This window comes from Balaenoptera ricei, chromosome 9, assembly GCF_028023285.1.
Source record: "Balaenoptera ricei isolate mBalRic1 chromosome 9, mBalRic1.hap2, whole genome shotgun sequence".
Taxonomy (NCBI): domain Eukaryota; kingdom Metazoa; phylum Chordata; class Mammalia; order Artiodactyla; family Balaenopteridae; genus Balaenoptera; species Balaenoptera ricei.
The window spans coordinates 76,488,393-76,514,571 of record NC_082647.1 but is presented as its reverse complement, the minus strand read 5'-3'; the positions used below and the strand labels follow the sequence as shown (position 1 = coordinate 76,514,571).

Here is a 26,179-nt window from a genome sequence, read left to right as displayed (position 1 = left end):
CCGGAGTTTTTGTACTCTTGTACTGGCCCACACCTGGCTTTTAGAAATTTGTTGAAAAGTTTAGCTGAATTCTTTTTACCCACCTGCACTGTGGTCTCACTCTCTTCAGGGGCACCTGGCTGCCATTGGGTTTCAGGCTACTTGGTTGCCCTGTGACCTTAGCTCCTTGTTGGATTCATGAGAAGTTATGATTTTGTAGATTACCTGGCTTGATCTTGGATATTTTTAGGGTGAGAGCAATGCTGCTTCCATTTTTTAGGCCTCACTTGCACGCTTGATGTAATTCACACTTCTTTATTTTGTTGTCAGATGAGCAAGCCATTATTTCTCTGTCCATTCCATCATTTAGCCAATTTTTAGGAAGAGTTTGACCATATCTTTGAAAATTAATATACACATGTACTTTTTTCCCACTATCTCTGTGATATTTGCAGCATATATCACGTACACTTCTAGATGACTATGTGAATGCAAAGAAGTAACTACTTAGGATGCTGCAAGCCACAGTAGTTGTAGATTTTCATTAAAAACCATGGGAGTTACAGAGTAGTTTGACCATAAAGTGTTCTGAACATTATTCTAAGGTATATAATTTATTATGCTCTGACTTGTTTTGAAAGCGTAAAGTGCTTTGAGATTGCCTAGCTTTTTGGCTTCTGTTCTATAAATAGAAATGTTCTTTAGAGAAGAAATGTACATCTGTACAATTTTCTTTGCTATTAATAGGCTTTCAGATACAGTTGAAAGGAATTCAAAGATTTAGAAATATATATTTAATGAGGGTGGAATGCTAAGCAATGTGCTAATATGATCTATTATTTTCCTTATTAAAGATAAACAATTTCTCATTATATCTTGTTCAGTTATATAGAATTAATTTAAAATAATTGTACTTCATTTAATTTTATAGTTATAATGGAGAATGGGATCTAGCTCAGAAAGCATTGGATGATATTATATACAGAGCCCAGCTAGAATTATATCCAGAGCCATTGCTGGTAGGTGTCTCACTTATTTATGTAAATTTTGTAATTTAAAATTTCTCAATTTAGAACTATAAATTGAGAAGTAGCCATTTGTAGTGCATTAATACATTATTAATACTCAGTGATTCATGTTCCTGTTATAGTAGAAAAATTGTTACTCGAAAAAAGCATATATAATTTGAAAATTTCATTAGGCTAACGTCTTAGCCTGATATGAATAGTCATTTTCACTTCTAAGAATATTCTCATTAACATGCTCAAGCTGCATTTATTAATTAGCATTAGGCATTTGGAAATATAATTTAGTATTTTAGAATTTTAAATTTCATCACATATATTTTTAACCATGTTTCCTTCTGCATTCTTACTCCTCATTTTAGAGGATCTTATGAAAGATCTTGAAGAAATTATTCTTTTTAAAAATCTGTTAAAATTTAGCATCTTGGGATAAACAACAAGGAATGTCTTGCACAGGGAACTATACTCAGTATCCTGGGATAAACCATAATGGAAGAGACTATAAATAAAGAATGTGTCTGTCTGTGGATAACTGAGCGAGTTTGCTGCACAGCAGAGGTTGGCACAACATTGTCAATCAGCTCTACTTCAATAAACAAAATTGAAAATAATTTAGCATCTTGTTTTATCTAAGGGTATAATAATACATCTGTTTAATGCCAATCTTGAACTGTATTTTTCCTTCTTAGGTTGCCAATGCAATACAGGCTTCGTTACCTCATGGTGCCATGAAATCTAGTAAGGAGGGTACAAGGTGTATTCAAGTTGAAATCACACCAACTTCTTCCAGAATATCGAGAAATGCAGTAACCAGCATGTCAATTAGAGGTCATAGGTGGAAAAGACACGGTAAGAAATAAAACACTCCTCAAATGAGAGGATTGTTATTGCTGTCCCCTTCTTCTCTGTACTTAAGGTGCTATAACTTCTAAATTTAGTAAATAATATCATTGTGGCATGGAATAAAGAGCTGTTGGATCACCTTTAACATATCATTTGTTATCCATGAATGGCAGGCAATAAGAATACAGAGCCCCTTGTGTTACATATATGGATGAAAATTTATTTAAACATTGTATTGGCTTTTAAATTTTATTTCAACACAGTAGGAGAGTAGGAAATGCATTTTTCAATTATTAATACATTTTGGGTTTCTATTCACAACTATTTGCAAATATTCCTTAATGTTTCTGATTTTTCAACTCTTTAGCAGGTAAACTTGCATATTGAAATGGAACAACCAGTAGGGACTTTTTAACATTTTCTTCTGGACGTCTTGGTAAAGAATCCCATGGTATTGATACAACTCTAGGCATTTCTATTTTCTAGAAGTCAATTTTCTTGTAAGATGGTTTGTTTTAGTATCCCTTCTTGACTGCTTCATTTTATTATTTAAAAATTCTACTGGAAGTGAATTTTATTTACCATGACCTTCTTAATGCTTTCCATCTCTCTCCGTTCTCTTATAACTTATTATTTTTTATTTAATTTCTTATTCTTTTTATAACTCGCCTCCTACCTAGAAGTTGTTGTAGTGGGCAAGAATCAGTGTAAGGAGATTACTATCACCTTCCTAGAAGTTAACCATAGAATGGGAAGCAAAAAGCCATTTCTTTGCTCCAAGCAAACATATATATTGGAGTAAAACAAAAGCGATTGTCTGTTTTCTCCTCCCTACAAACTGCAATGAAAGTGGTAGCTCCTTTTGGTATATTTGATAGTTCCAGTTGTCTCTATGATATCTATAGAGAAAATGCAAAAGTGAGAAGAGTGAGATTATTCACTACGAAATAGAAAGTTGATGATGAGAACAGTTGCCATTGTTTCTACTCAGGGAATCTAGGAGACAGTATGTCCAAAAAAAAATGATGATGAAATTTTCCAGCTTAACCAATGATCATTTTCAATCTTTTCCTTTTTTAAAGTAATGTGACCAATTCTCAAAAGTCCTTTAGGAAGGCACAAAAGAGGTGGTAAATATTTGCCATTATCGAGGCAAATTATGCTACTGTTTAAAACATATAGTCAGAGTCTAAACATACATCAGTTTCTTCAGTGAAAATTATGCTACAGTTTGGGACTAGATTACAGGTAGAAAGTCATTTAATTAGATATCACCATGTTACCCTAGAGATCCGTTTTCTGTTTAAGCATTAGCAAGTGAAAATATACACAGAGGCAATGAACCAGATCGTATGAGTCCACTGTGGCCATAATTGCTCCAAAGTTACCACTACAGGAAACGTAAGAATGAATTTTAATTCCTTTTTCACTTTCCCTTCTTTCTATTTAGGTGGACATATTGGGAACTAGGGGAAAAATATAGGTCCTGCAGTTAAAAATGTGAAATATTGTAGTTTAATTGTATTTGCACGTATGTATGTGTGAAAGAGATTTGTGTATGTGTCCATAAGTGCATTTAATGGAATAAGATGTGTACCGTGCAATAAAATAGAAATCATTTTCCAGAAATATTGTATAGCAGTAAATTACCAAAATGAGAAAAGACTACTTGAATATATTATATATACTAGAGTCTTACATATCTTCCAGATTTTATATTGGCTACCACTTGAAGGGTTGGCACAGTGTCTTAAGGCTACAGCCTTAACCTTACTTGTCACCTGTCTCCCTACACTTATTCAATCTTAACAACTCTAACACTTGGGCAACTCCTGTTTATGATAACAAAAAAGTCAAGGATGAGGATTTAAAGAGAGTGAACTATGAAAAGCAAGTCAGGCGCATGTAGAATGTAGCTTAGTCTTGTTTACCACTCTTCTGCAGTGTGACTTCTCTTTATCCAGTGGACTCTAAAATATTCCTAGTCCAAGGTCCTTATTTATGTCTACAGGTAGGTTGCATTCTCCCTTTTTAGAGTAGTCTTGGCTTTCCTTCCTAGAGCAGTATTTTTCATTGTTACCCTGTTTTGCTGAATTGAAAGCTTTTCTGTTTTCCGTCTCCATGGTCCTGATTCCTATTTGAACACCTTATCATTGTTCTGGGCTCTAGCTGACACTGGCTTCTTGTGGGGAAGATAGGTATCTTTACTATAGTTCTTAAATATATAGATCATTCTCAAGTTGTAAATGGATTTTTAAATTAAATTTGTTTATATAAATTATGTTTATTATATTACATTCACATATGAATTATATATATATAAATTATAACAATTTTATTTTTACATTAATTTTTGCAGAAACAATGTTAAAGGGCATGTGGATTCCAGGGTGGTCCACCAAAAGCCTTATCATCTTATGTTTCTGAAGCACAGCACTGTAGAATATAAGCTTAGTTTATGACTGTGTGAAAACACATTTAGAGTTTCTTTGTTTGATGGAATGCTAAATGTGTTCTGTGTTCCACCTCTATCCCTACCATTCCCTTCGCACACCAACCCTCCCAGGAGGAGAGATTTCTTCCCAGACCCTGAACTGTATCATACGGTAGGAATATGGAATATGCAACTTTAAGGCAGTGATGATGAGGGTTGGGGAAGGAGAAGGGACAAGAAACATGAACTTTAAGGAATACTCTTTTTTTTTACTCCGTGTCTTTTTCCTTGTTATTGCTAGTGCTGGGAAAGAAGAAAGCAATTGGCCCTTTTTTTTTCTTTTCTTGAATCTCTTCCCTTTCTCTTCTCTTTTTTCTTTTATTTGTGTCTTTTTAAAAAATTGATACATAATTGACATATAACATTAGTTTCAGGTGTACAACATAATGCTTCAATATATGGATATATTGTGAAATGTGATCACAATAAGTCTAGTTAACATGCATTTCCACACATAGTTACCCTTTTTTCCCCTCATGATGAAAACTTGTAAGGTCTTCTCTCTAAGCAACTTTCAAATACACCATACAGTATTATTATTAACTACAGTCACCATGCTGTACATTACATTCGCAAGACTTATGTTTTTATAACTGGAAGTTTGTACCTGTTAATCACTTTCACCCATTTCACCCACTCCCACTTCCCACCTCTGATCTCTGTATTTAGGAGTTTTTTAGATTCCACATATAAGGAATCTCATATGGTATTTGTCTTTCTCTGTCTGACTTATTTCTTAGCATAATGCCCTCAAGGTCCATCCATGTTGTTACAAGTGACAGGAGTTCCTTCTTTTATGGATAAATAATATTCCATTGTATATATACCACATTTTCCTTGTTCATTCATTTCTCAATGGACATTTAGGTTGCTTCCATATTTATGTCTTTATTTATTGCCTCTCTCCTTTTTTCTCCGTTTTCCATCCTAGCTGGGGAGAAGAGGGGCAGGAGTAAATGAGGTTGTCCCACAGAAGCAGCCAAGCAGAACTTTCTTTTTTTCTTTCCATCTCCCTTTTTCATTAAGGAATATAGATAATTGAGCCATTAGTGTGTTTGCACATCTGAGTCACCAAAAATTGCACACGCAAATAAATACATTAAATTGGAGCAGTTAATCACATGTATTCTTTTTCTTATTTGTAACTGAAAAAATCTCTTTGTCTTTACAGCCAAAACCAATTCATGTTTTAGTCCTTCAAAAATTAATTTGGAACAATTTTAATCATTTGCATTCAAAAATTTTTTTCTGAGCTCTTTTAGAATGTATCAATATTTCAGGATTCTCTGAAGCTTCACAGATCTGCCATTCTTAAAGTTAACAATTTATCTATAGTTTATATTTTAATGGAAAACGTTCTTTTGGAAGGTAAAAAATTACTTTAGCTTTAGCATTTCCACACATTTCAGAACATATATCCCTTGCCATCATCTTATTATTGTGAAATAACAACCCAAATTTCTAGAATTATATTTTGGACGGTTCAATTTTAAAATTATTATTATTAATAAACGTTATTTTTAAGAGCAGTTTTAGGCTCACAACAAAATTGAGTGGAAAGTACAGAGTTCCCATACACCCTCTGACCACTGCCCTCTATCAACATGCTTTATCCACCCTGACTATCAACATCCCAAGCCAGGGAGATGTCGCAAGGCCCTGTAATTTTAATTTTGATCAGACAGTGACTAAATAGGGTGATTTTTAAAGAAAGGTTGGTTTCAGCTGAAGTATTATTTTGGAGAGACATGTTTGAGAACTAGTGTGTTTGCCTGATTTTCCCCACTTTTCAATTAATTATTTTAATATTATAGTGGCGTGGCTTAACTTAATGTTGTGTTTTCAGACTTTTTAAACTTTGTGTGTAAATTTTTGAGAAAGTTTTAATGAATTCATAATTCCATGTCAATACATATGTTTGGAAAGTAAAATTACAATGTAGAGTTGCTGCTTTTGACTTTCAAGGGTCATAGTTTCAGAATTAATAGCTTTATATATATTTATATAGATTTGTTTATATACATTTGTTAATTATTTTAAGCATATTGTATTTCACTTAGTGTGTATTTTTTAAACCTAGATTTTTGAGGCACCTACAAATTGAGGGCCATTTAGAAGGCATAATTTGAAAGTAAAATGCAATTAGAGAAAGATAATAATTGAATAAAGATTTTAAAAAGCATTAAGTAAGTTAAGAGAAGAATGTGAGTAGATGATGACCGTCACAAGAATCAAAATGAAAATTCCAATAAGAAAAATAAAACAGTGAAATAATCAATTTTTAAAATTAATAATAAAAATGCAGTTTTTTTTCTTAAATATTTATTACGTTTAAAAAATAAACAGAGCTAAAAGGAAAACAGAAGGTATTTCTTTATAATTATGCTTCTCTGTTCTATAGTTATTCTTAAATGTTGCTTCTAAAGCCATTTTCATTATCTACCATTTCAGCTATATATAAGAGCCCTTTTTCTTGAATCCCTGAATGATTCTCTACAAGATTCTGTTATACAATCTATACTTATTTATTTCCTTGTACTTTTCCATTCCTTCTCCTCTCCCAGAGCAAATTTAATTGCTATTTTTTTTCTTTGTCTGTTTCCTCACCACCACCACCATTATGACTCACTCTTCTTCCACTTTTTAAAAAATTATCTATACTTGGAACAATGTAACAACTTTCCTCCTTTCTTTTAAAATGGTTGTTGAAATACCCATTCCATAAAAGTCCCCTAATTAAGTTATGGTTGCAAATAATGAGTGCTTATAATTTTTGCCAACTAGTTATCTGATAAAAGTCTTATCTAGTGAAATCCTAATTCTTTATTACTGCCCACCATTTTTCCACTTGTGTATTCGTGAGATAATGAGACAAGTCAGTGAAAAGCATTTCGGTATGCTTTAAAGCACTATGTAAAGGCTGACTTTTATTAATTTAAAACTATTTACTTTGTTTTATTAACTGCTCAATAATTGTATTCTTGATAAGCTTTTATTAGCCAGCTTGCTATTCAAATTGTCCTGTGATTGATTAACCCTTTCATTGGCTTTCCTCAATTTGAGACAAACATGTTTAGTTTGAGTGTAATATCAAACAAAAAAGTATACATATGTGATATAATAGTAATGATCAGTTTAATGATTTTTTTGTAATTTCTAAAGCCCTGAGGTATAGTACTCTATTATCTGACATGTATAACACCATTACAGTCAGGATTTTTTAGAATGTTGTTTTAATACTTGTTGTCTCAATCCCAAATTAACATGTAAATAGAATAGATTGAACTTGTATTCTCATTTATGTACGGTTACAACTGTTTGCAACAGGTAGGTGTAACAATAGAAGCAATATTTGTAATCTAGATTCTTTGAATTTTGCCCTGCTTTTGGTCCTGGCATATGTTAAATGGTTTATTTTTATAATTTTGCATTTCATTATTTTGACTTAGGAGATCCAAGAGTACAGAGTTTTAAGTAGTGAAAAAGAATGGAAAATAAGTACTATATATATTTTTAAGTCTTCTAACTTAGTAATGCCAAATCAGTACCCTGAGAATTTTATAGAGTATTTAATTAATTATATGGAATGTTTAAGTGAAAAATGAAACAAAATATAGTTTACATGGAGTGAATCTAAAGAAAGTGAAGTTTCATGTTGTTACAGCTGTTTATTGCATTTTCAGCATTAAGTTCCTATTTAAAGGATGCCAAGGTAGTTAAATAAATTTAAATGATTGTAATAAAATTCAAAGTTACCTGTGATTATGTTTTTAAAAAATGACAAAAAATGTGATTTGTTTCAGTTTGCCCAGTGATTTAGGACTAGCTTATTAGATGAGATAAGAAATGGAACAATAAAAAGATGCAATTCATGTTGGAAAATAGTTTATTTAAAACTGATTATTTAAAAAAACAGATGTTGATTTAGAAAATGTTAATAAATTTCTATCATATAATAACATATTGATAAAATAGGACATTAATAACTTTGTAACTGTTGAACAAATCGGAATAATTATAAGAGGTATATTTTAGTTAAATATTAAAAAAATGATTATTTGTAAATATTTCAAAACGTTTAAGCTAGTCTTTCTAGATACTGCAGAAGGTAAATGCTGTAAATCTTGACACGGAACATTTATTTTGTGAATCAGATTTTATGACTTTGTAAGTAAAGCATTTGAGGAAAAACAAAATTGCTGATAGTTATAAAAGCGTTTTGAAAAATGAAGAAATGGTAATTTTAAACGCAAAAGTAACAAACTTTAAAGAATTGGCTATTGGAATTCTACATGTGCAATTAGAAATTTATAATGCTTATGTTTTTATTTTAAAAGTTGTTTATGCTTTTTAAAGAAATTTAGAAAAAATCATTTTGAGAAGCTCCATTATTTTTAGATTCTAAAATGCTGTTTGAGGAACAAATTTTCTTTTCCCTATATAGATGATAAAACATTGGAACCAAAAATAAGCATTTCCTTCTGACCAAACTTAGCATTGCATGAATTTTAACTGACATTTTTTATATTGATCTTTTACTCATGGAAGACAAAATAATATATTAGAAAATATTGGGTGACACAAAGAAAAAGGACATATTGACCAGAGAGCTAAAATACAATTGACACATGTGAACATTAGGCTTAAAGAGGAAGACAGTAGTCTTAAGAGTCATGGCCAACTTTAGAAGCAAACAAAAAATCTTAGTTTATTTCTAGGTAAAATAAAGTAAAGTAATTTTCTCTACAGAGAAGCAAGATAGTTAAAATTATTGGTTTTATGAGGCAAAAACAGTTGTTTGTAAATGACTGTGTTCTACATTTTTTTTTTTTTTTTTACTAAGGATGCCTTATATAATTCTGGCTGTAGTTAAGGAACTTATTATTTATTGTTATTTATTATTGAGCTTTACCCTTCCCCCAACCTTTTAAGGAGCATTTGTTGCACAATGCGCACGGAGGAAGAAATAAGCTTTTATAGATAGTTTTTTAGTAGATATTGCTTACCTGTTTTTGGTCTCTCTGGTCATGAGGATCTTTAATCATGGAGGATTCACCTGATCCAGCAACAGTGTTGGCAGTTCTCAAAGAGATTTTTTTTATACTTGAGACTTAATAAAGATGACAGAAGTTATTGCAAGTAATTGAATTTACCTCGATAAGGAGAATTGTGTCATTTACTATATACACAAGTTAAAGACTTGACTGTTCTTACTTAAGGAATCTGGTAATATTTCCTAACCAGTGTGTCCGTAAATAAATTGTTCTTGTCCAGACTGTGTTTTTTCTTTGTGACCCAGGCTGCTCTTTTCTTACCTGGAAATTCTGCTTCTGGCTTCAGGATTAATATTACTAAATCTTCGTAATTCATGTTCGTGCTCAGAGTGCAGCCCCTTAACTGCCAGGACCTTATTCTGTGTTTCTATGGCAGCTTTACTTTACTCTAATCTGCCTTGCAAATTACTGACCCAGGCTGTGGACTGTTACAGTGCTGTTCTTTCTAACCCAGGACACACTTTGTGCTCAATATTTTGTGTTATACAGATGTGACTTCTATCGATAAAGAATGCTAATAAAGTACCCAAATAATTTATCTGTGTACTTGTCAGTGGCTGCCCATTGCAATCAGAACAAAGTCTAAGCTCTGTACTATGGCATAGGTGGCCCTGGTGATGTCTTACCTACCACTTTGACGTCATCTGAAGACCACTCTTACCTTTCCTTCTAACCCTTCAACGTTCTAAGCCATTTCTGCCTTAGGGACTTTGTACTAGGAATTGGGGATATTTGAGCTGAGATTTGAATTATTAATAAGTGCCAGCTTGAACTCTCTTCCTCCACACTGTTGTGTAGCCAGTGCTTTTTCATCATTCAGATCTCAGTTCAAATATCCTTTCTTCAAAGAGGTCTTCCCAGACCACCCATCTAAAGTAGACTTTCTCCCCACTACCCTGCTTACTCTTTCCCATTATTCTTTTCTTCATTGCATTTTCCACTATCTAAAATTCTCTTGTTTACTTAATTACCATACTACAATGTAAGTTCTGTGAGGGCAGTGTCTTTGTCTGTCTGGTTGGCCATTGTATCCCCAGAGTCTAAAACAATGTCTAGCACGTAATAGGTGCTCAAGAAATAGTTGAATGCATGAATAAGTGAATAAATGATAAATTTATAATATAGACTGAGCAATTTGCTTCTTTTTTCCTTATTTTATTGAAAAACAGTGCAACAACATGATAGTAAACTGGGTAGAGGAATATTCACTTATAATCCCGGTACTTAAAGAGTTACCATTTTACAGTTTTTTTTTTCCATATGTATATGTATTTTTCATAGTTATGCTCTAATTAATTGTTTTTTACATACTGTGCTTTTGTTGAGTTAACACTGTCAAACATTTTCCCAAGTTCTCCTAGTAAGTCCCATTATTTTAACGGCTATATAATACCACATTGAGTTTATATTCCAGCATTTACTTAACCATTTCCTTAATATGCTAAATAATTTGTTTCTAACTTTTTGCTGTTATGGATAACACTGCAATGAATAGCTTAATGAATATAAACATTTGTCTTCCATTGAATAGAATGAATTGTAAACATTAAACTGGGTAATATGAAATTGTTCAGGTATTTTATGACATTTAAAATATATCTTATAAATTGTAAAGGAATATGTATGACTTTCTTCTGGGGTCTACTCTAAAATACTTTTCATAATTAATGTCAAAATTGTATAATACAGATTAATTTTTTTTAATGTCAGCTTATTTTATTGATTTTGCAAATGAATTTGCAAGTGCCTTAGGTCATAACCAGGTTCCTTTCTTTTTTTTTTTTTTTTGATTCACCTTGATTGTTTTTTTTTTTTTTCCAGATTCCTTTAGACTTATGAAGCAGTCTGAGTACAGAGTTGTATAAATTCTGTGAATAATAAATTGTTCCTTTATTTAAATTGTCGCTTTTAGTAAGTAGGGCAGCTGTGAAAAAATAGAAGCTAAAGCTAGGATAAAGAGTTTCATGAGTGACATAATGGAATAGATATTTGGGATTATAAAATTACATATGAGAGAAATCACAACTTTTCATGATCAGTTTTAATGATATTTGCAATTTGTTTCACCTTTTTTTTTTTTTCCTCAAAGCCAGAAGAAATTTTGTAGGGAGAAATGATTTGAGTGCCTTTGAGAACCAATTTGGAAATGTCTATTAAAAGTATTCTTTAACTCTCCTCATATCTATACATGGAGAGAATGTTACCTATTTATAGAGGTTATACAAATAAAATATTCTCTGAGAAGTTTCTCTTTGCATCTTTTTTGAACTTTTCATATTATTTGAAGTCAAATGTAAGTACTGTTTTTTTATAGGTATAGAACAATCATAACACATTTTGCATAAAATTTTAAGCTCTGGGCTTTTAAGCAGATTCTATTTTCTTATGCATTTATATTCCCTTAAAACATCTCCTTTATGGTCTTTTTAAAGAAAGAATAACTTTCTCTTCTTATCCTCTAGATAACATAATAAAAGAACTATAGATTTAAAAATAAAGTCTTTCTGATGTTAATAAGCATTTTACTAAACCTACATTTAGAGGCAGCTACTACACTTTTCTAAAACAAAAAGTCTTTGCTTTTCTTCGCCATCTAAAAATTCTTATTTTTTTTTGGCCACGCAACGCAGCATGTGGGATCTTAGTTTCCCTACCAGGGGTTGAACCCGCACCCCCTGCATTGGAAGTGCAGAGTTTTAACCACTCGACCACCAGGGAAGTCCCTAAAAATTCTTTTATGCTATACATTATTTTTTCATTTTATCAAGTCAGGTAACACATTCCCAGCTTACCTTTCTCATTCCTTCTTTATGTTCTTTCAACTTCATTTATTTTAAAAATTTCACCTCATAACTGGAGATTCATTCAATTTATCAAACAAATGTTTATTAGGCACGTACTTAATGCAATCTTCTTTCCTAGGAACTAGGTATACAGCAGTGACCAGATAAAAATCCCTGGCCTCATGGAACTTACATCTGGTAGACAAGATAAATAATTGTAGGTTAGAAAGTAATGAAGTGCTAAGAAGAAAAAGAAACAAAGTAGGGAAGAGGGCATATGAAATATGGGGAATATTGAAACTTGATGGGATGATCAGGGAAGACTTCACTGAGAAGGTTTTGAGAAAAGACCTGAAGGAAGTAAGGAGGTGAGCCATGTAGCTATGTGGGGAAGAGCATTCCAGGCCTAGAGAATAGCAAGACCAATAAGAAGTTGTGTGTAGGGGGATTGGGTCACAGAATTATATAGGGGAAGAAGTTGGAGAAATAATAGAGAGCAAGATAACATAACAGATGTTTGTTATGTAATTATCTTTCTTTATCCTGTAATTTTCCTGAGAGTTATATTTCTTTTCTTTCTAGCTCTGTGCAGAATTACATGTTTTTCTTTCTATGAATTTACTTTAATAAGCAGTTTAAAAGTTTTGTGGTTTTTACCATTTTTGAGTGATAACATACATAAATGAATTAAAGATTTTTGCTTGTGGAAAAGCATATCTTGTTTTTCCACATGCCAGGTAATTTCATGATTTAAAAAAATTAATGTTATTGTTTCTTGGGCTGCAGATCTTTACCATTATCCCAGTGAATGTGATTAGCAATCCAATTGCCTATTGCTATTTTATATAATATTCTTGTCATTTTCTAGTTTTCCTGCAAAATTCTAAATTTTCACATTGCAGCACCATTTTAATTTTCATTGACATCTTTTAAAAAATAAACCCAATTAAAAAAATAAATTGAAGTAAGTCAGAAAGAGAAAAACAAATACAGTATGCTAACACATATATATGGAATCTAAGGAAAAAAAAAAAAAAGTCATGAAGAACCTAGTGGCAAGACGGGAATAAAGACACAGACCTACTAGAGAATGGACTTGAAGATATGGGGAGGGGGAAAGGTAAGATGTGACAAAGGGTAAGATGTGACAAAGTGTGATATAGCACTGACATATATACACTACCAAACGTAAAATAGATAGCTGGTGGGAAGCAACCGCATAGCACAGGGAGATCAGCTCTGTGCTTTGTGACCACCTAGAGGTGTGGGATAGGGAGGGCGGGAGGGAGGGAGATGAAAGAGGGAAGAGATATGGGAACATATGTGTATGTGTAGCTGATTTACTTTGTTATAAAGCAGAAACCGGCACACCATTGTAAAGCAATTATACTCCAATAAAGATGTTAAAAAAATTAATTAATTAATTAACCTTGAGAGTTATGACTTACTTAGGTTTTCTTAGAGATTTATTTGCTCTTGCTCTGTGTTCAGCCAAAGTAATTCATTTGCTTTCTATGAAATGACCAGGAATCTAAGCAAGTAAGTTAAATGTAATTGAAAAATGTCTATCAGAGAATATTTAACTCAAATGGACTTTAATGAATTGAAGAGTTAGAATTTATAGTATGTTATACTGTTTAGATCCCCTATACAATAGTTGTTTTAGCTCTTTCTGAACTTCAGTTTCCTTGTCTGTAAATGGGAGTCAAATTGCCTGCTTCAGAGGTGCACCAGCACATTATTCTGAGAATATAATTGAATAATATATGTGAACACTCTCAAGAAGACTATTTAGTGCCAATCAATGTAGTAGATTGTTTTCTATTCTGTTAGGCTACTTATGCTTATCTTTTAAAATTTTGTTAAATTTTAGTAATCATTGGCTTTGTTATGTCTGGATAATTTCAACAGTTTATAATTATTTTGGACTAACAGACCCCATTAATAGATCTTTTGTGAAGCTGCTTCTACAGTGTAAATGGACAATTCTTGGTTGTCACCAACAATTGTGCCATGCTGATTTTACTCTCAGTTGCAGTGGCCTCTGGCATTTACCTCAGTTAGATTTTACTTGCCCTCACTTTGTTTTTGTTTTTTGTTTTTTTAAAATTAATTTTTATTGGAGTATAGTTGCTTTACAATGTTGTGTTACTTGCCCTCACATTGAAGACAACTATTAGCAATGGGGAATGGGCTTGTTTGGAACTTCTTAGTCTCATTAAACCTCTATTAGGGAAGCAGAAGCAGCAATGTGATACTACCTCATCAACATGCTTTGGTCTCTCTAGGAAATAAAAATTTCATTTAGAGTATATTCAGTCAAAAGACGTGGATGGACCTAGAGTCTGTCGTACAGAGTGAAGTAAGTCAGAGAAAAACAAATATTGTATATTAATGCATATATGTGGAATCTAGAAAAATGGTACAGATGAACCTATTTGCAGGGCAGGAATAGAGATACAGATGTAGAGAACGGACGTGTGGACCTGCGGTGTGGGAGGTGGTGTGGGATGAATTGGGGGATTGGGATTGACATACACACACTACCGTGTGTAAAACAGATAGCTAGTGGGAGCCTGCTGTATAGTGCAGGGAGCTCAGCTCCGTGCTCTGTTTTGACCTAGGTGGGTGGGATGGGGGGGGTGTGTGGTGGGAGGGAGGTCCAAGAGGGAGGGGATATATGTATACATATAGCTGATTCACTTTGTTGTATAGCAGAAACTAACACAACATTGTAAAGCAACTATACCCCAATTAAAAAAAAAAAAAAGTTTATGAAGCACTAGGTAATTGGGAAATTAATATACCAGCACATTGGCCTACCAGCGCAGGGCAATATGAAGCTCTGAGGACCTTTGGAGGTGCATATTGCTGCTGGGTATGGAGTACCCAGGGCATCCATAATACCTTTCATTTTAAGTTTTCAAAATTTGAAAGAATCAGAATAGAGCAGTGGTTCGTAAACTTTGCTGCACATTGGTCATGTGGGAACTTTTAAAAATCCCAGTGCCCAGGTCATAGCTCATACTATTTAAATCAGAATGTATACGGTGAGAGCCAGGCATTCGTAGTACTTAAAGATGCACAGCAAAGTGGGCACCCACAGGAATATATGGTTCTGGCCGCCAATCTTTTACCTGTTACTGTTTCACATGCTGTAGCGCCATTCAGGAGACCTTGAAATGAAAAATATTTGAAAGTAGTGGATTAGTAATGTCCCTCACACAGATTAGTGTTCTACATTTTAAAAGAGTATATACTGTTTTACATAGTCTTATGGTGTTTTGAACTTTAACTTTCATTACTGGTCCATGGTAGACATATTCATGTTATTTTTTTCCCATCTGTTACGGATATTTCCTTGACAACTTTAAATAAACCATGGCTTTGTGATTTGAGACGCAATAAAATGTCTACAAGTATTAACTCGTTAGGAGTTTCATTCGTTTGTTTCGATTCCAAATGACCATTTTCAGAATAAAGGACAAACAGCCAATTTGTTTTTCCAAATCCATTTTTATTTTTCTCCAGTTTAGTAATGAATGGTTACAAATTAGCCTAAATTTATGCAATTAGTATGAGTCTGAAGGAATAGACTGTTTAATTATGTCACAGCTGCATTAATATTTACTAATATACAAGATGATTGGTGTGTGAAACAAAAACTATACCTGTAGCATTACTAACCATGATATAAGTGCATAAGCATTTTTCCAATATCATGGTTTATTAAGGCAGTCTCAGTGTAATCTAATAAAAAAATTGTGCAAGGGGAATTCCTAAGTGGCTTGGTTCCTCATGTTAAGAAGAGCTAGAGTTTTGGCTGTAAATCCTTGAAAATTTGCCTAAAGCTTGACATAAGTTCAAGTGGTCACAATATTATCTTAAAAATAATAGAAATTCTATTTTAAACTATAAAAAAATTTCTGTTTCATAGTCCATGTCAAATATGTGTGTGAAAAAATACAGAACATTAACTGATGCTCTGAGTTTTGTCATTGTCATTTGAAATTAATTGTCTCCAGTGCGTCAGAGTATGGTAAATTATGGGAATTTCTACAGTGCAAATATTTGGCTTAACACCTAACATTCACTCGTCCAATTTTTGTTTTGGATCTTTTTGCTTTTCTTGTTTTGCATTTTTATTTTGTTTTGTTTTCAGCCATCATTTTGTCTTATCATCTTCAATTCTAGAGCAACCTGACAACAATAATGATACTACTGAATTGGGCATCCTTGTCATTCCTGAGATTAGTGTCACAAATGTGGCCGGAGAGAGGACCGGGAATGGGGAAAAAGGCAGAACACTAGGAGAGATTGATGCTCAGCATATACAGGGTGTACAGGAAACAACCACAGATCCTAGAACTGAGAGCAAAGGCTTGCCAGAGATCAGGAGGCAAAAATCTGTAAGAAAAATGATGGAGGATGGAATAAACTCACCTGGCAGAGTGCAGTTTTAGCAGAGCGCTTTATAGCTGCACTCCAAGGTATCTCATGGCAAAGGGTCACTGCTGCATGTTTTAAGCAACAGTTGCACAGTCACAAAAATTTTGCATGTCACCTAATCAAAATGCATGAATTATGTACCACAGTTTCTCAATGACTCTTAATGCTCTTTGGAATGGTCATAGCTCTGCTGTCTCTGAGTAAATAGTTATGAAAATGAGGCAGAAAACTGCTTCCAAAATAATTTTCTGCTTATGTTTTGAGATCTAAAATTACTTTTTTATCTTTGTATTTTTGCCATCTTTGATACGAAGGAGAATGTATAAAGAATTTTAACAAGTTTGAGCTTGTGATACTTATGGTCTGTATATTTTTCTCTTAGTAAAATAATCTAGAATGTGGAGTGCAACCTTTAAAAAAATCTTTGAAATATTTTAATACCATTTTTTAAAAAGTTCCTTGGTATGATCTTTGATTTTACACTGCTTTGCTACTGGGGGAGAGTTTACCTCTAGTTTTACTGTGTGGTATTTTTCCTAATTGTTTCTGATCTTTTGCATGAATGGTAAGAGAACTTTTTCTAAAAACACAGTGGGGTGTGGTTTATGGCATGCTTTTTGTTTAATACACTCTAAATTACTCTTATTTAATTATAATGAACTATTGTTGACATTTTATAGAATGTTTTGATTATCCTTTGATTTTGGTCTATAATCTGTTGCCTTACATATTATGCTAAAATTTAATGTATTTAAAGTATACTTGATTTGGTATGAATCATGAAAAAACAATTACTTAAAATGCTTAATGTTAATTAATTTTTGTTATTTCTTTGTTTAGGAAATACAGAATTAACAGGTCAAGAAGAACTGATGGAGATATCTGAAGTTGACGAGGGATTTTATTCCAGGGCTGCGTCTAGTATCAGCCAGTCGGGTTTATCAAACAGTAGTCAAAATTGTAGTAACAAGGCAAGTGTAGGAAAGACTCAGAGACGGTCAGGAGGAAACAAAACTGGAGGAAAAGAAAAAGAAACTGCAGGGGAGTCTTGCAAAGATCACTTGGCTCGAAAACAAACTCAGAGAGCCCAAAGTGAGAATCTCGAGCTTCTCTCCTTGAAGAGACTTACATTAACAACCAGCCAATCTCTGCCTAAACCTAGTAGTCATGGTTTGGCTAAGACCGCTGCGACCGTATTCAGTAAATCCTTTGAACAAGTTAGTGGTGTCACAGTCCCATATAACCCATCATCTGCTGTTGGCTGTGGGACTGGGTCAGATAGCAATAGGTTTTCTGCTTGCAGTCTGCAAGAAGAAACGCTTATTTACGTTTCTGAAAGGACTGAACTTCCAATGAAGCATCAAACAGGTCAGCAGAGACCTCCTAGTATTAGCATTACTTTGTCCACAGATTAATTTGTAAGGGTTTTCTCACGTAACCAGTGAATCAGAAAATACGACTTTGCTTCTTCATGAAAGTTCCCAGGGTCGTCTTTCATCCCTGTTCCTGACAGGAGCCCTGATGTCTTAAATTCTGAAGGCTACCTTGACTTTATGAAGGGAATAATGTCTAGGTTGCAGTAAGTTGAAATATGGTTTTGTTATTTCTTGGTTGGTTGTTTTCCCCTTGGCTTGAGTCTTTTTTTTTTCTTACTTTCTTATTTGTTTCTGTTGCCCTGAGATTGTCAGTGTGACAATACATTTTGGCAGGCTGTCTGATCAGATTGGTTACAGCTCATGAGAGGTTATGGGTCTTTTTCTTTAATAACTCCTATTTTGGTAGCTGTATGTTTGGCCTTCAGTGTAAGAGGGAATCTCCTTGCATGAGAACAGTTTTTTCAAGGATGAGGCTGTGGTACAACTCCAGGAATTCTACAGCTGGCTGTTCAGCAAGCCAGTCTGAAAAACAGGCATGGGAAAAAACAAAACTGATAATGTAAGAAAAGTGCCTGCTAAAAATGTTTGTAACCAGATCATCTTTAAGATTAGTAGAACAGTTTATATAAAGCACTGGAAAATGCCTGGTAACTCTGTAACCTAAAATATTATATGATTCCAGGGGATGGGAAGAGGGGTTTCCATTGTTATCTTTGGAACATGTTTATATCAGAAATCAGACTGCTAGTAGATGTGTTGTTTTGAAGTGTTTGATCTGGATTTAGCAGGTGAAAATCCCTTTCGGTTCCTAAGATGTAATAGGCCATAAAACTGACTTACCCTGCTGCTGGACTTCGGAAATCCTACTTAGTTTGGATTCCCACAATTCAGAGCACACATCATTGAAGACTTCCTGGAAATCACTGAATTTTGCAACCCATCTCTCAAGATACCAGTGTTTACCATATTGAATTGTTTGTCTACAAATGAAGGAAATTAGGTAAATTTTTCATCTATAAAATATCATTGAAAGAAAATAAAAATAGTGAAATATGGACAAAGGACATTTATATATTGACTAATTTAGGGTTATATATGTTTGTGTTCTTAAATTTAAAATTTTAAGTATGAAAAATATTAAGTGTGTTTCTTGTTTTGTGAACAGGCCTATTTGAAATGTTCTTGTTATGATAGAAAGAATAATCAATGTAGTTGCTCCCAACCAAAAAATAAAAATAAAAAGGCAATATGGCAGAAGCTAAACAAACTTGTATGTAGCTATAGAGAATCAGGTGACCTCCAGATGGATGTAAAAATTTGATGTTTGCTAGTGGTGGTCATTTCAGCTATGGTTGAGGTTCCTTATAAATCAAGTATACTTAAGTAATAATCTAGGGTAAGAGAGAGAAAGCAGGGTTGAGGATGAGAGAGTAAGTTGACTGGAGAGGAAGATGTAGGGAGCTGTCCCCTTGTTAGTGGTTAGTACACAGTGGTTTCCTTATTCACAGTCTTTAGCTGTGGTCACACAGAGAAAATGCTAGTTTTCCTCTTGTACCTGCTTATGCAGAGCTCAAATATGTGAAAAATTTGTTATGTCTTGAAGACTGCTAAAGCATTTTCACTATGAATGCAGTTTTGACCATAACTGCTTTGGCTATCGTTTTAAATCCAATTCTTCAAAAAGCAAGAACTAGTTTTTATTCAGTAACTCTGAATAAAATATGGTTTTTAACATAAGTGAATTTGATTTTTTTAGTGCCAGTGATAGAAATGGAATAAGATCTATTGGCATACATTGTAGGAAAAAAAAAAAAAAAGCAAAGCAACCAGACAGTGAAAGTTGATAAAGTATTAATTTAATAGAAATCCTGTGTACAATTTAAATCCTGTGTACAATTACTGTGAATTTCCTATTGTCTTTTTGTAATTCTTTAACAAAGAATTTCCCCTAGGCATAGCTACTAACAATATTAATAATAGTCTTAAGAACTAATTTAAAAGATTGGCATTGGAGGCAAGTTAAGGTGCTTAGGAAACATTGTAGAATAAGTCTGAGGAAACATTAGCTGGCACAAATCAGAGATCAGATTTTAATATTCAGCTGTTGTAATGGAACCTCATTTTGTTACTATTCTAGATCATTGCTATTATAAATCATTGTGGTCTGAGGACCAGTAAGGAACATTGGCATTACCTGCCATCTTGTTAAAAACGCAGAATTTCAGAGCCACCTTAGATCTACTGAATCATAATCTGCCTTTTAATAAGATCTCAGGTGATTATTATGTACATTAAAGTTTGAGAAGACAGTATCAAAGTGCAAATAAATCACTTATCTAATATTTAGAATTCTCAGTGGTCTCACAACCCTAGATCAAATATGTTGGATACTGGATCATTATAATCTTCATTGTTTTTAAAGCTAATTAATTTTTTAAGAGTGTCAACTGACTTAAGTCCCCTAATTCTAAATTTTTAATGAATCTCATTTATTTTTACAATAAAAATGTTAACATTTTATATTCTTCTATTATTTGAAAGTGGAATCAGAGCTGTAGATGCCTACAATTTTAAGTATGAAAGGGGTACCACCCTTTTACACAATGCACAACAAATCTGCATGTGTTTTTTCTTTTAAAAACCCTGAAGGCTTACTCAAAGGAGTGGTTCTGAATTTTTGCTCCAAGTAATTTGTCCCAGTTGATTTTCTGGAATGTGGAGTTACGTTAACAGTAAAATTCTTTCGTAGTACCTTTGATACTATTTCAAATAAAGATTATACATTTGAAAATTTTTATAGCAGTTATTAATACTGGGTAATGCTAACTGTGGTAACAATGGTAGTTATCCCTTCTCTTCTTGTCCCACTCACTTTCCCAAATTTGAAAGTTGGAGTGGCTTTTGTAGGTCATTTTCTTATGAAGATGCTGATGTGACCATTTGGTCACAGAACTTCTGTATATCCAGAGTAATACCTTTTACCACAAGAAGGATTCTGCACAAAACTGGGGCCTTGCACCCCATAGCTCAGAGGATCTGCGCAGACATTGTAGTCCCATTCCACATTTTAAACCTCTAAAAGATTCTTGAAATTACCCAACTTCTCACTCTTCAGATACCCGACTACCTGGGATATTCTAGTGAAGCTGAGTGCCAGCTTTTCCGTTTTAGAATCCAAGTGGAGAGAGAAACAAAGACTTCAGGGGAGTGTCCCAGGGCAGGTGAGCACCCTGGAATCCCTTATTATACCACCATGGAACTTTTAAAGGCAGCTCTGTAGATTTGAAGAGTAGAAATTCTCAGTCCTTAAATGATTTCAGTGTGTTTTGAAAAAGCAATAGTTCATTGCTCTTTTCAATTATGAAGTAACTGCTTAGCAAACATTATTCAATAATAATTATAAAAATTATTATTAACTTTTAAAGACAAAAAGTTAAAATAAAGGGAAATAAAATTTTTAAACCAAAATAGATGAAAAATGATCCCATTTTTAAGGGATTTTGTCTATTTTGGAAGAATAAAATTAAAGTGTTGAAACCTTTAAATTTAAATTGTAAAGAAAAATACACCCTGAGACCTAATTTTCAGCAGATATTTAAAGTAAGGCTATTTAACGTTTGAGTCTATAGGCACAGTAAGTCTACACTTTGTTAAAGGGAAGCACATCAAGGAAATATATATGTTAAATAATGTAACTGAAAAAATATTTTTTAAAAAGCCATTTAAAAAAAATAATTTGATGGGTACTTAAATTAATCATTGTAGATAGAAGTTAATGTATAATAGTGTCTTCCCAATCTTCGGATAAAAAATAAACTCTCTAGTCCTTTAATTAGCATGAATTTATACTTTTAGATTAATTGCTTAGTAAAATTATACCCAATACTTTGAGTTATTCACATTTATATTTAATATTGTTAAATTCTTAATCAGAGAACAGAAATATGTTGTCTTCTATATTTTGTAACTTGTGCATACCTGAAGAGATTAGCAGTGAACGTTTTAGAAGATGCTTTTGTGTTTTTTAATAGAGTTCTAGAGTACTTATGTCTTGATATGAAGTTTGTACTAGTAAACTCAAGGTCCTATTTCACATACTGTTATTTTCTCTTATGTGGAGTTTATTGTGTACCTCTTATCTTTATTTCTAATCACGTAGTGATACTAATCTTTTCATAGTAAATTGACTTGTTTCTGATTGTGTTCCTAGAGTTTACATTCCTAAAGAATAAATTACAACTTCGGATATTTTTATGTGCTCTCTACCTTTTTAAGGCTATGGAAATAAACTGGAGTTTAGTTTTTTGAAGATTTGTGTATTTGTGTAAATGTTCTCCATATGCAATACTTTATACAGCAGTGTTGCCTCTTGTTTTAATGAAATAAAAACTGAAAATATATTTTTTCCAGATCACTTTACTAATTTAAAAATCGTCATAAAATTTTGCAAAAGTCATGATGTGGAGGAAGAAATTAAAGGAGGAAGACTTAGGTGAGTTGAGCCATTGAGAGCTTTTGGGAGTAAGCCATAGGACAGTGACATCTCATTCCTGGCTTTACGTTTTACATGGCTAAGGATGAGAAGTGTGACAAGTTCATTAGTATCCATCCAGAAGAAGATGAGCTCCATGGGTCATGCACCAGTGACTGATTATTTGTCATACCAGAAGTACAGGCAAATTTAGATAACAGTGCTTTGCCCTTTTATCTTTCATATGGGTCTTTATCTCTTGAGTGCAGAGACTATATGCCCCTAGTTCCTAGCATAGGACTTTGTGCATGGTAGGTATTGAGACATTCAATGAATGTGTGAGTTAGGTTGACGTTAGTTTTGGGAAAGAATCAAGGATAAGGTCTCCAACGTATTGTATTACGGTAAAATTTTAAAATTTCATTTACTGACTCTAGGAAATCTCCATGACATTACTTGAATAGGATTACTGTGTGTGCTTAGAAACAAAACCCTCTTAGAAGCTTGAAAAAAAATCCTGTTGTATAGTTGATTATATATTTGGATAATTCCATTTCATCCAAGGAAGTAAGTAATTTAGGAAATATTTTCTGACTGCTATTAGAGGAGCATTCATAGAAAACAAGAGAAGTGATTTTGTAGGCAGTATGTTAGCCCTATGGAATACAAAGTCTTCTAGTGACTTTAGCAATCCCAATAAATAGTTGACTCACTTCATAGAATCTGTAATACCAGCATATAATTATTTTATAATTATTAAGAAAGGCTTTTACAAATAATTCTAGTCACTTGGTAATTTCCCTTGCATTGTTATTGTGGTGGTAGATAGCTAATACTTGTAGTTAAAATTATGATCTCATTTAATCTTCAGAACAGTCCTATAAAATGATTAGAATTCCCATTTTACAAAAAAGGAAACTGAAGCTCTCAAAAGAGCAGGTGACTTGCCCAAGGTCACTTAGCTGCTGGGTGGAAAGCTAGAGCTTAAACATAGGTCTTGTGACTCTCACTTTTCTATCACTTGGTAAAAGAAGATACTAAGTGAATACTACATAACAGACACGTGTTTGATATTCACTCATTCCATCTGTCTTATAGGTGGCAGAGTTAAGTTTTAAGGTCAAAATAAAAGTTTTCCAAAAATAAATTATGATACGTTTTGTAGAGCTTTAGGTAATTGTGTTTCAGTGGTAAACTGAATGCTAGTTATTCTGATATTAAAAGCATAGTAAAATATAAATTAAGATTTTGTTTATTTTTTTACCTGTCAGATAGATAAGGATTAAAAAGATTGATACTAGTATTAGTACAGGTGTGGGGAAATCATTAGTTTAAGAGGCCACTGGCAGGACTTAAATGGGTACAACTAAACTGATGAGCAGTTCAGCAGGATCTGTCAAACTTTAAAGTGCATATACCTTCTGACCTAGCAGTCCTGCTCTTCCATGTTTATTCCACTCTCTATATTGTACAGAAATTTTAGCATAATGTATAAAGGCATTCATTGCAGCATTGCTTGTAATAGCAAGAAAAAAAAAAAAGCAACAATCTAAATGACCATTAATAGAGGACTGGATAAATTATGGTGCACACATATAGTGGAATATGATGTAGCTGTGAAAAACAACGCAGATGTGTATGTGGTGATTCAGAGAGATTATTTAATAGAATGTTCCCTGAAAAAAACATGTCATAGAGCAATCCCATTTTTACAAGACTTGGGTAGAACATTTAATATGGGTGTATATGTGTTTATATATGTTTATATATTCATCTATGTACATATGTACAGCACATGTATGTTTGCTGGTATGCGGGGAGGAGAGCATTATTTCTCTAAGTATGATCTAAAGACAGCCTGCATTAGGGAAAAAATGGTGCTTTTTAAAATAAAGATTCCTAGGCCTTGTGCTGATCCCTCTAAATCAGAATCACTGAGTGAAGCATGGAAACCTTTATTTCTAACAAGTTTCTCAGTTGATTCTTACACAAACTTAACATTTGGTTTAGTAGCTGACAGCAATGAATTGGTTTTCTCTATGTCTCTGGTAGTGGTTTGTAGTTAGGAAAGACAAATGTGTTTTAAAATTAATTGTTAAACTGAGGTATAGTTGACACATAATGTTATATTAGTTTCAGGTGTACAACATAATGGTTCAATATTTGCATATATTGCAAAATGATGACCACAGTAAGTCTAGTTAATATCCATCACCATACAGAGTTATAAAATGATGTAACTTTTAAGATTTACTCTCTTAGCCATTTTCAGATAAGCAATACAGTATTATTAACTGTAGTGATCATGCTGTATATTACATCCTCATGACTTATGTATTTTATAACTGGAAGTTTGTACCTTTTGACTCCCTTCACCTATTTTGCTCACCTTTCCACCCCTGCCTCTGACTTATTTCACTTAGCATCATGCCCCCAACGTCCATCCATGTTATCACAAATGGCAAGATTTTCTTCTTTTTCATGGCTGTATAATATTCCTGTGTGTGTGTGTACCACATTTTCTTTATCCATTCATGTATTGATGGACACTTAACGTTGTTTCAGAAAGGACAAATTTCTGGACCAGATCTTGTGTTCTAAATGGGGCTCCCCCTAAGATAAAGCCAATTAACATTGATTAACATCATCAACATAGACCTGTTAGTGAAAGGTAAATTGACCTGACACACAAAAATGATTCTACTGTATAGTACATGCCAATTAAATGAGCAATCCTTAAAAAAAAAAAACCTTTGCTGTTGTTTAACTGTCAAATATCATCTGGTGACCTGCTAATAAAACAAAATTAAGTACTAAAAGTTAACTGCAGTAAGACAGTGCACCACCTTGATATGCTTACCTGTCTCTCAGAACTAGAAAATTAGCTGTTTGTTGAGTTTTGAGACCTGTGCCCAAATGGTTTAAGGCATGTCTGTCAAGACAGGGAACTGATTGGATTTGGCAAAGTTAAGAAATGGTTTAGGATTGGTGGACACAGCAAATAAGGACCTTGAAGAATCTTGATAAGTAAACTGTTGTTTGATAAGCCAGGTGTTTGCCTAGGTCAGCAGGTCATTGTCTCTATCCTATAGGAACTTGCTTATGAAAACAAAAAATTAGAGATTGTTCCTGTTTGTGTTTTGTTTTGTTTACCATCTTATCTTTCCTGGGCAAAGGTTTACTGGAATGAACAACTGTCTCATATTGACGTAGAGGGCCTACAGTCTTATCTAAACCATATTGACACTGATAGTTTCAAGTCTGTTTATCTCTCCCCATTCAAAGATTATAAGTCAATACTATAAATACAGCATATTGATACATCGTTAATGACTTCTTAGGGTTCTACAGAAGATCTCAGAGATTTCTTCTGAAGCTTCTTGACCCTTATCACACTTGATTTGATTTATACTTGTAAAGTGCTGTAATATAATAATCCTCATCACATTGTTCTGTGATTATCTTTTCACATGTCTGTCTCCCGCACTAGACCGTTGCCCTATGGGAGTTTAGTATAATACCTAATACATGATAGTGAATAAAGATTTGTTTTACTAGATAGAATGTAAATCCAATCCAGGAAATAAGTGGCAACATAAGGACACTGTGTCGCTTCTTCTTCCATTCAAGAGAAGTCTGTGAAACTCATTTGATTCTCTAATGTACATCTGTACAGAGATGAAGGTGAAAGTTGTAAAACTTTAC

General features: G+C 33.2%; 1 protein-coding gene across 5 annotated transcripts in view; it reads left to right on the top strand.

Annotated features, from left to right (window-relative positions):
- Nucleotides 1–22,366, top strand: part of HYCC1 (hyccin PI4KA lipid kinase complex subunit 1) — a 92,928-nt gene extending 70,562 nt beyond the window's left edge. For 3 of the 5 annotated variants that reach the window (XM_059933987.1, XM_059933986.1, XM_059933985.1), the window contains 3 exons: nucleotides 911–998; nucleotides 1,694–1,853; nucleotides 17,468–22,366. In XM_059933987.1, the coding sequence (XP_059789970.1) occupies nucleotides 911–998; nucleotides 1,694–1,853; nucleotides 17,468–18,042 (823 nt within the window). In that variant the 3' untranslated portion in view covers nucleotides 18,043–22,366. Of the gene's footprint in view, nucleotides 1–910; nucleotides 999–1,693; nucleotides 1,854–16,372; nucleotides 16,669–17,467 lie in introns of all 5 variants that reach the window. The other 2 variants (XR_009505072.1, XM_059933988.1) reach the window with 2 other exon arrangements.
- Nucleotides 22,367–26,179: the final 3,813 nt, after the last annotated feature.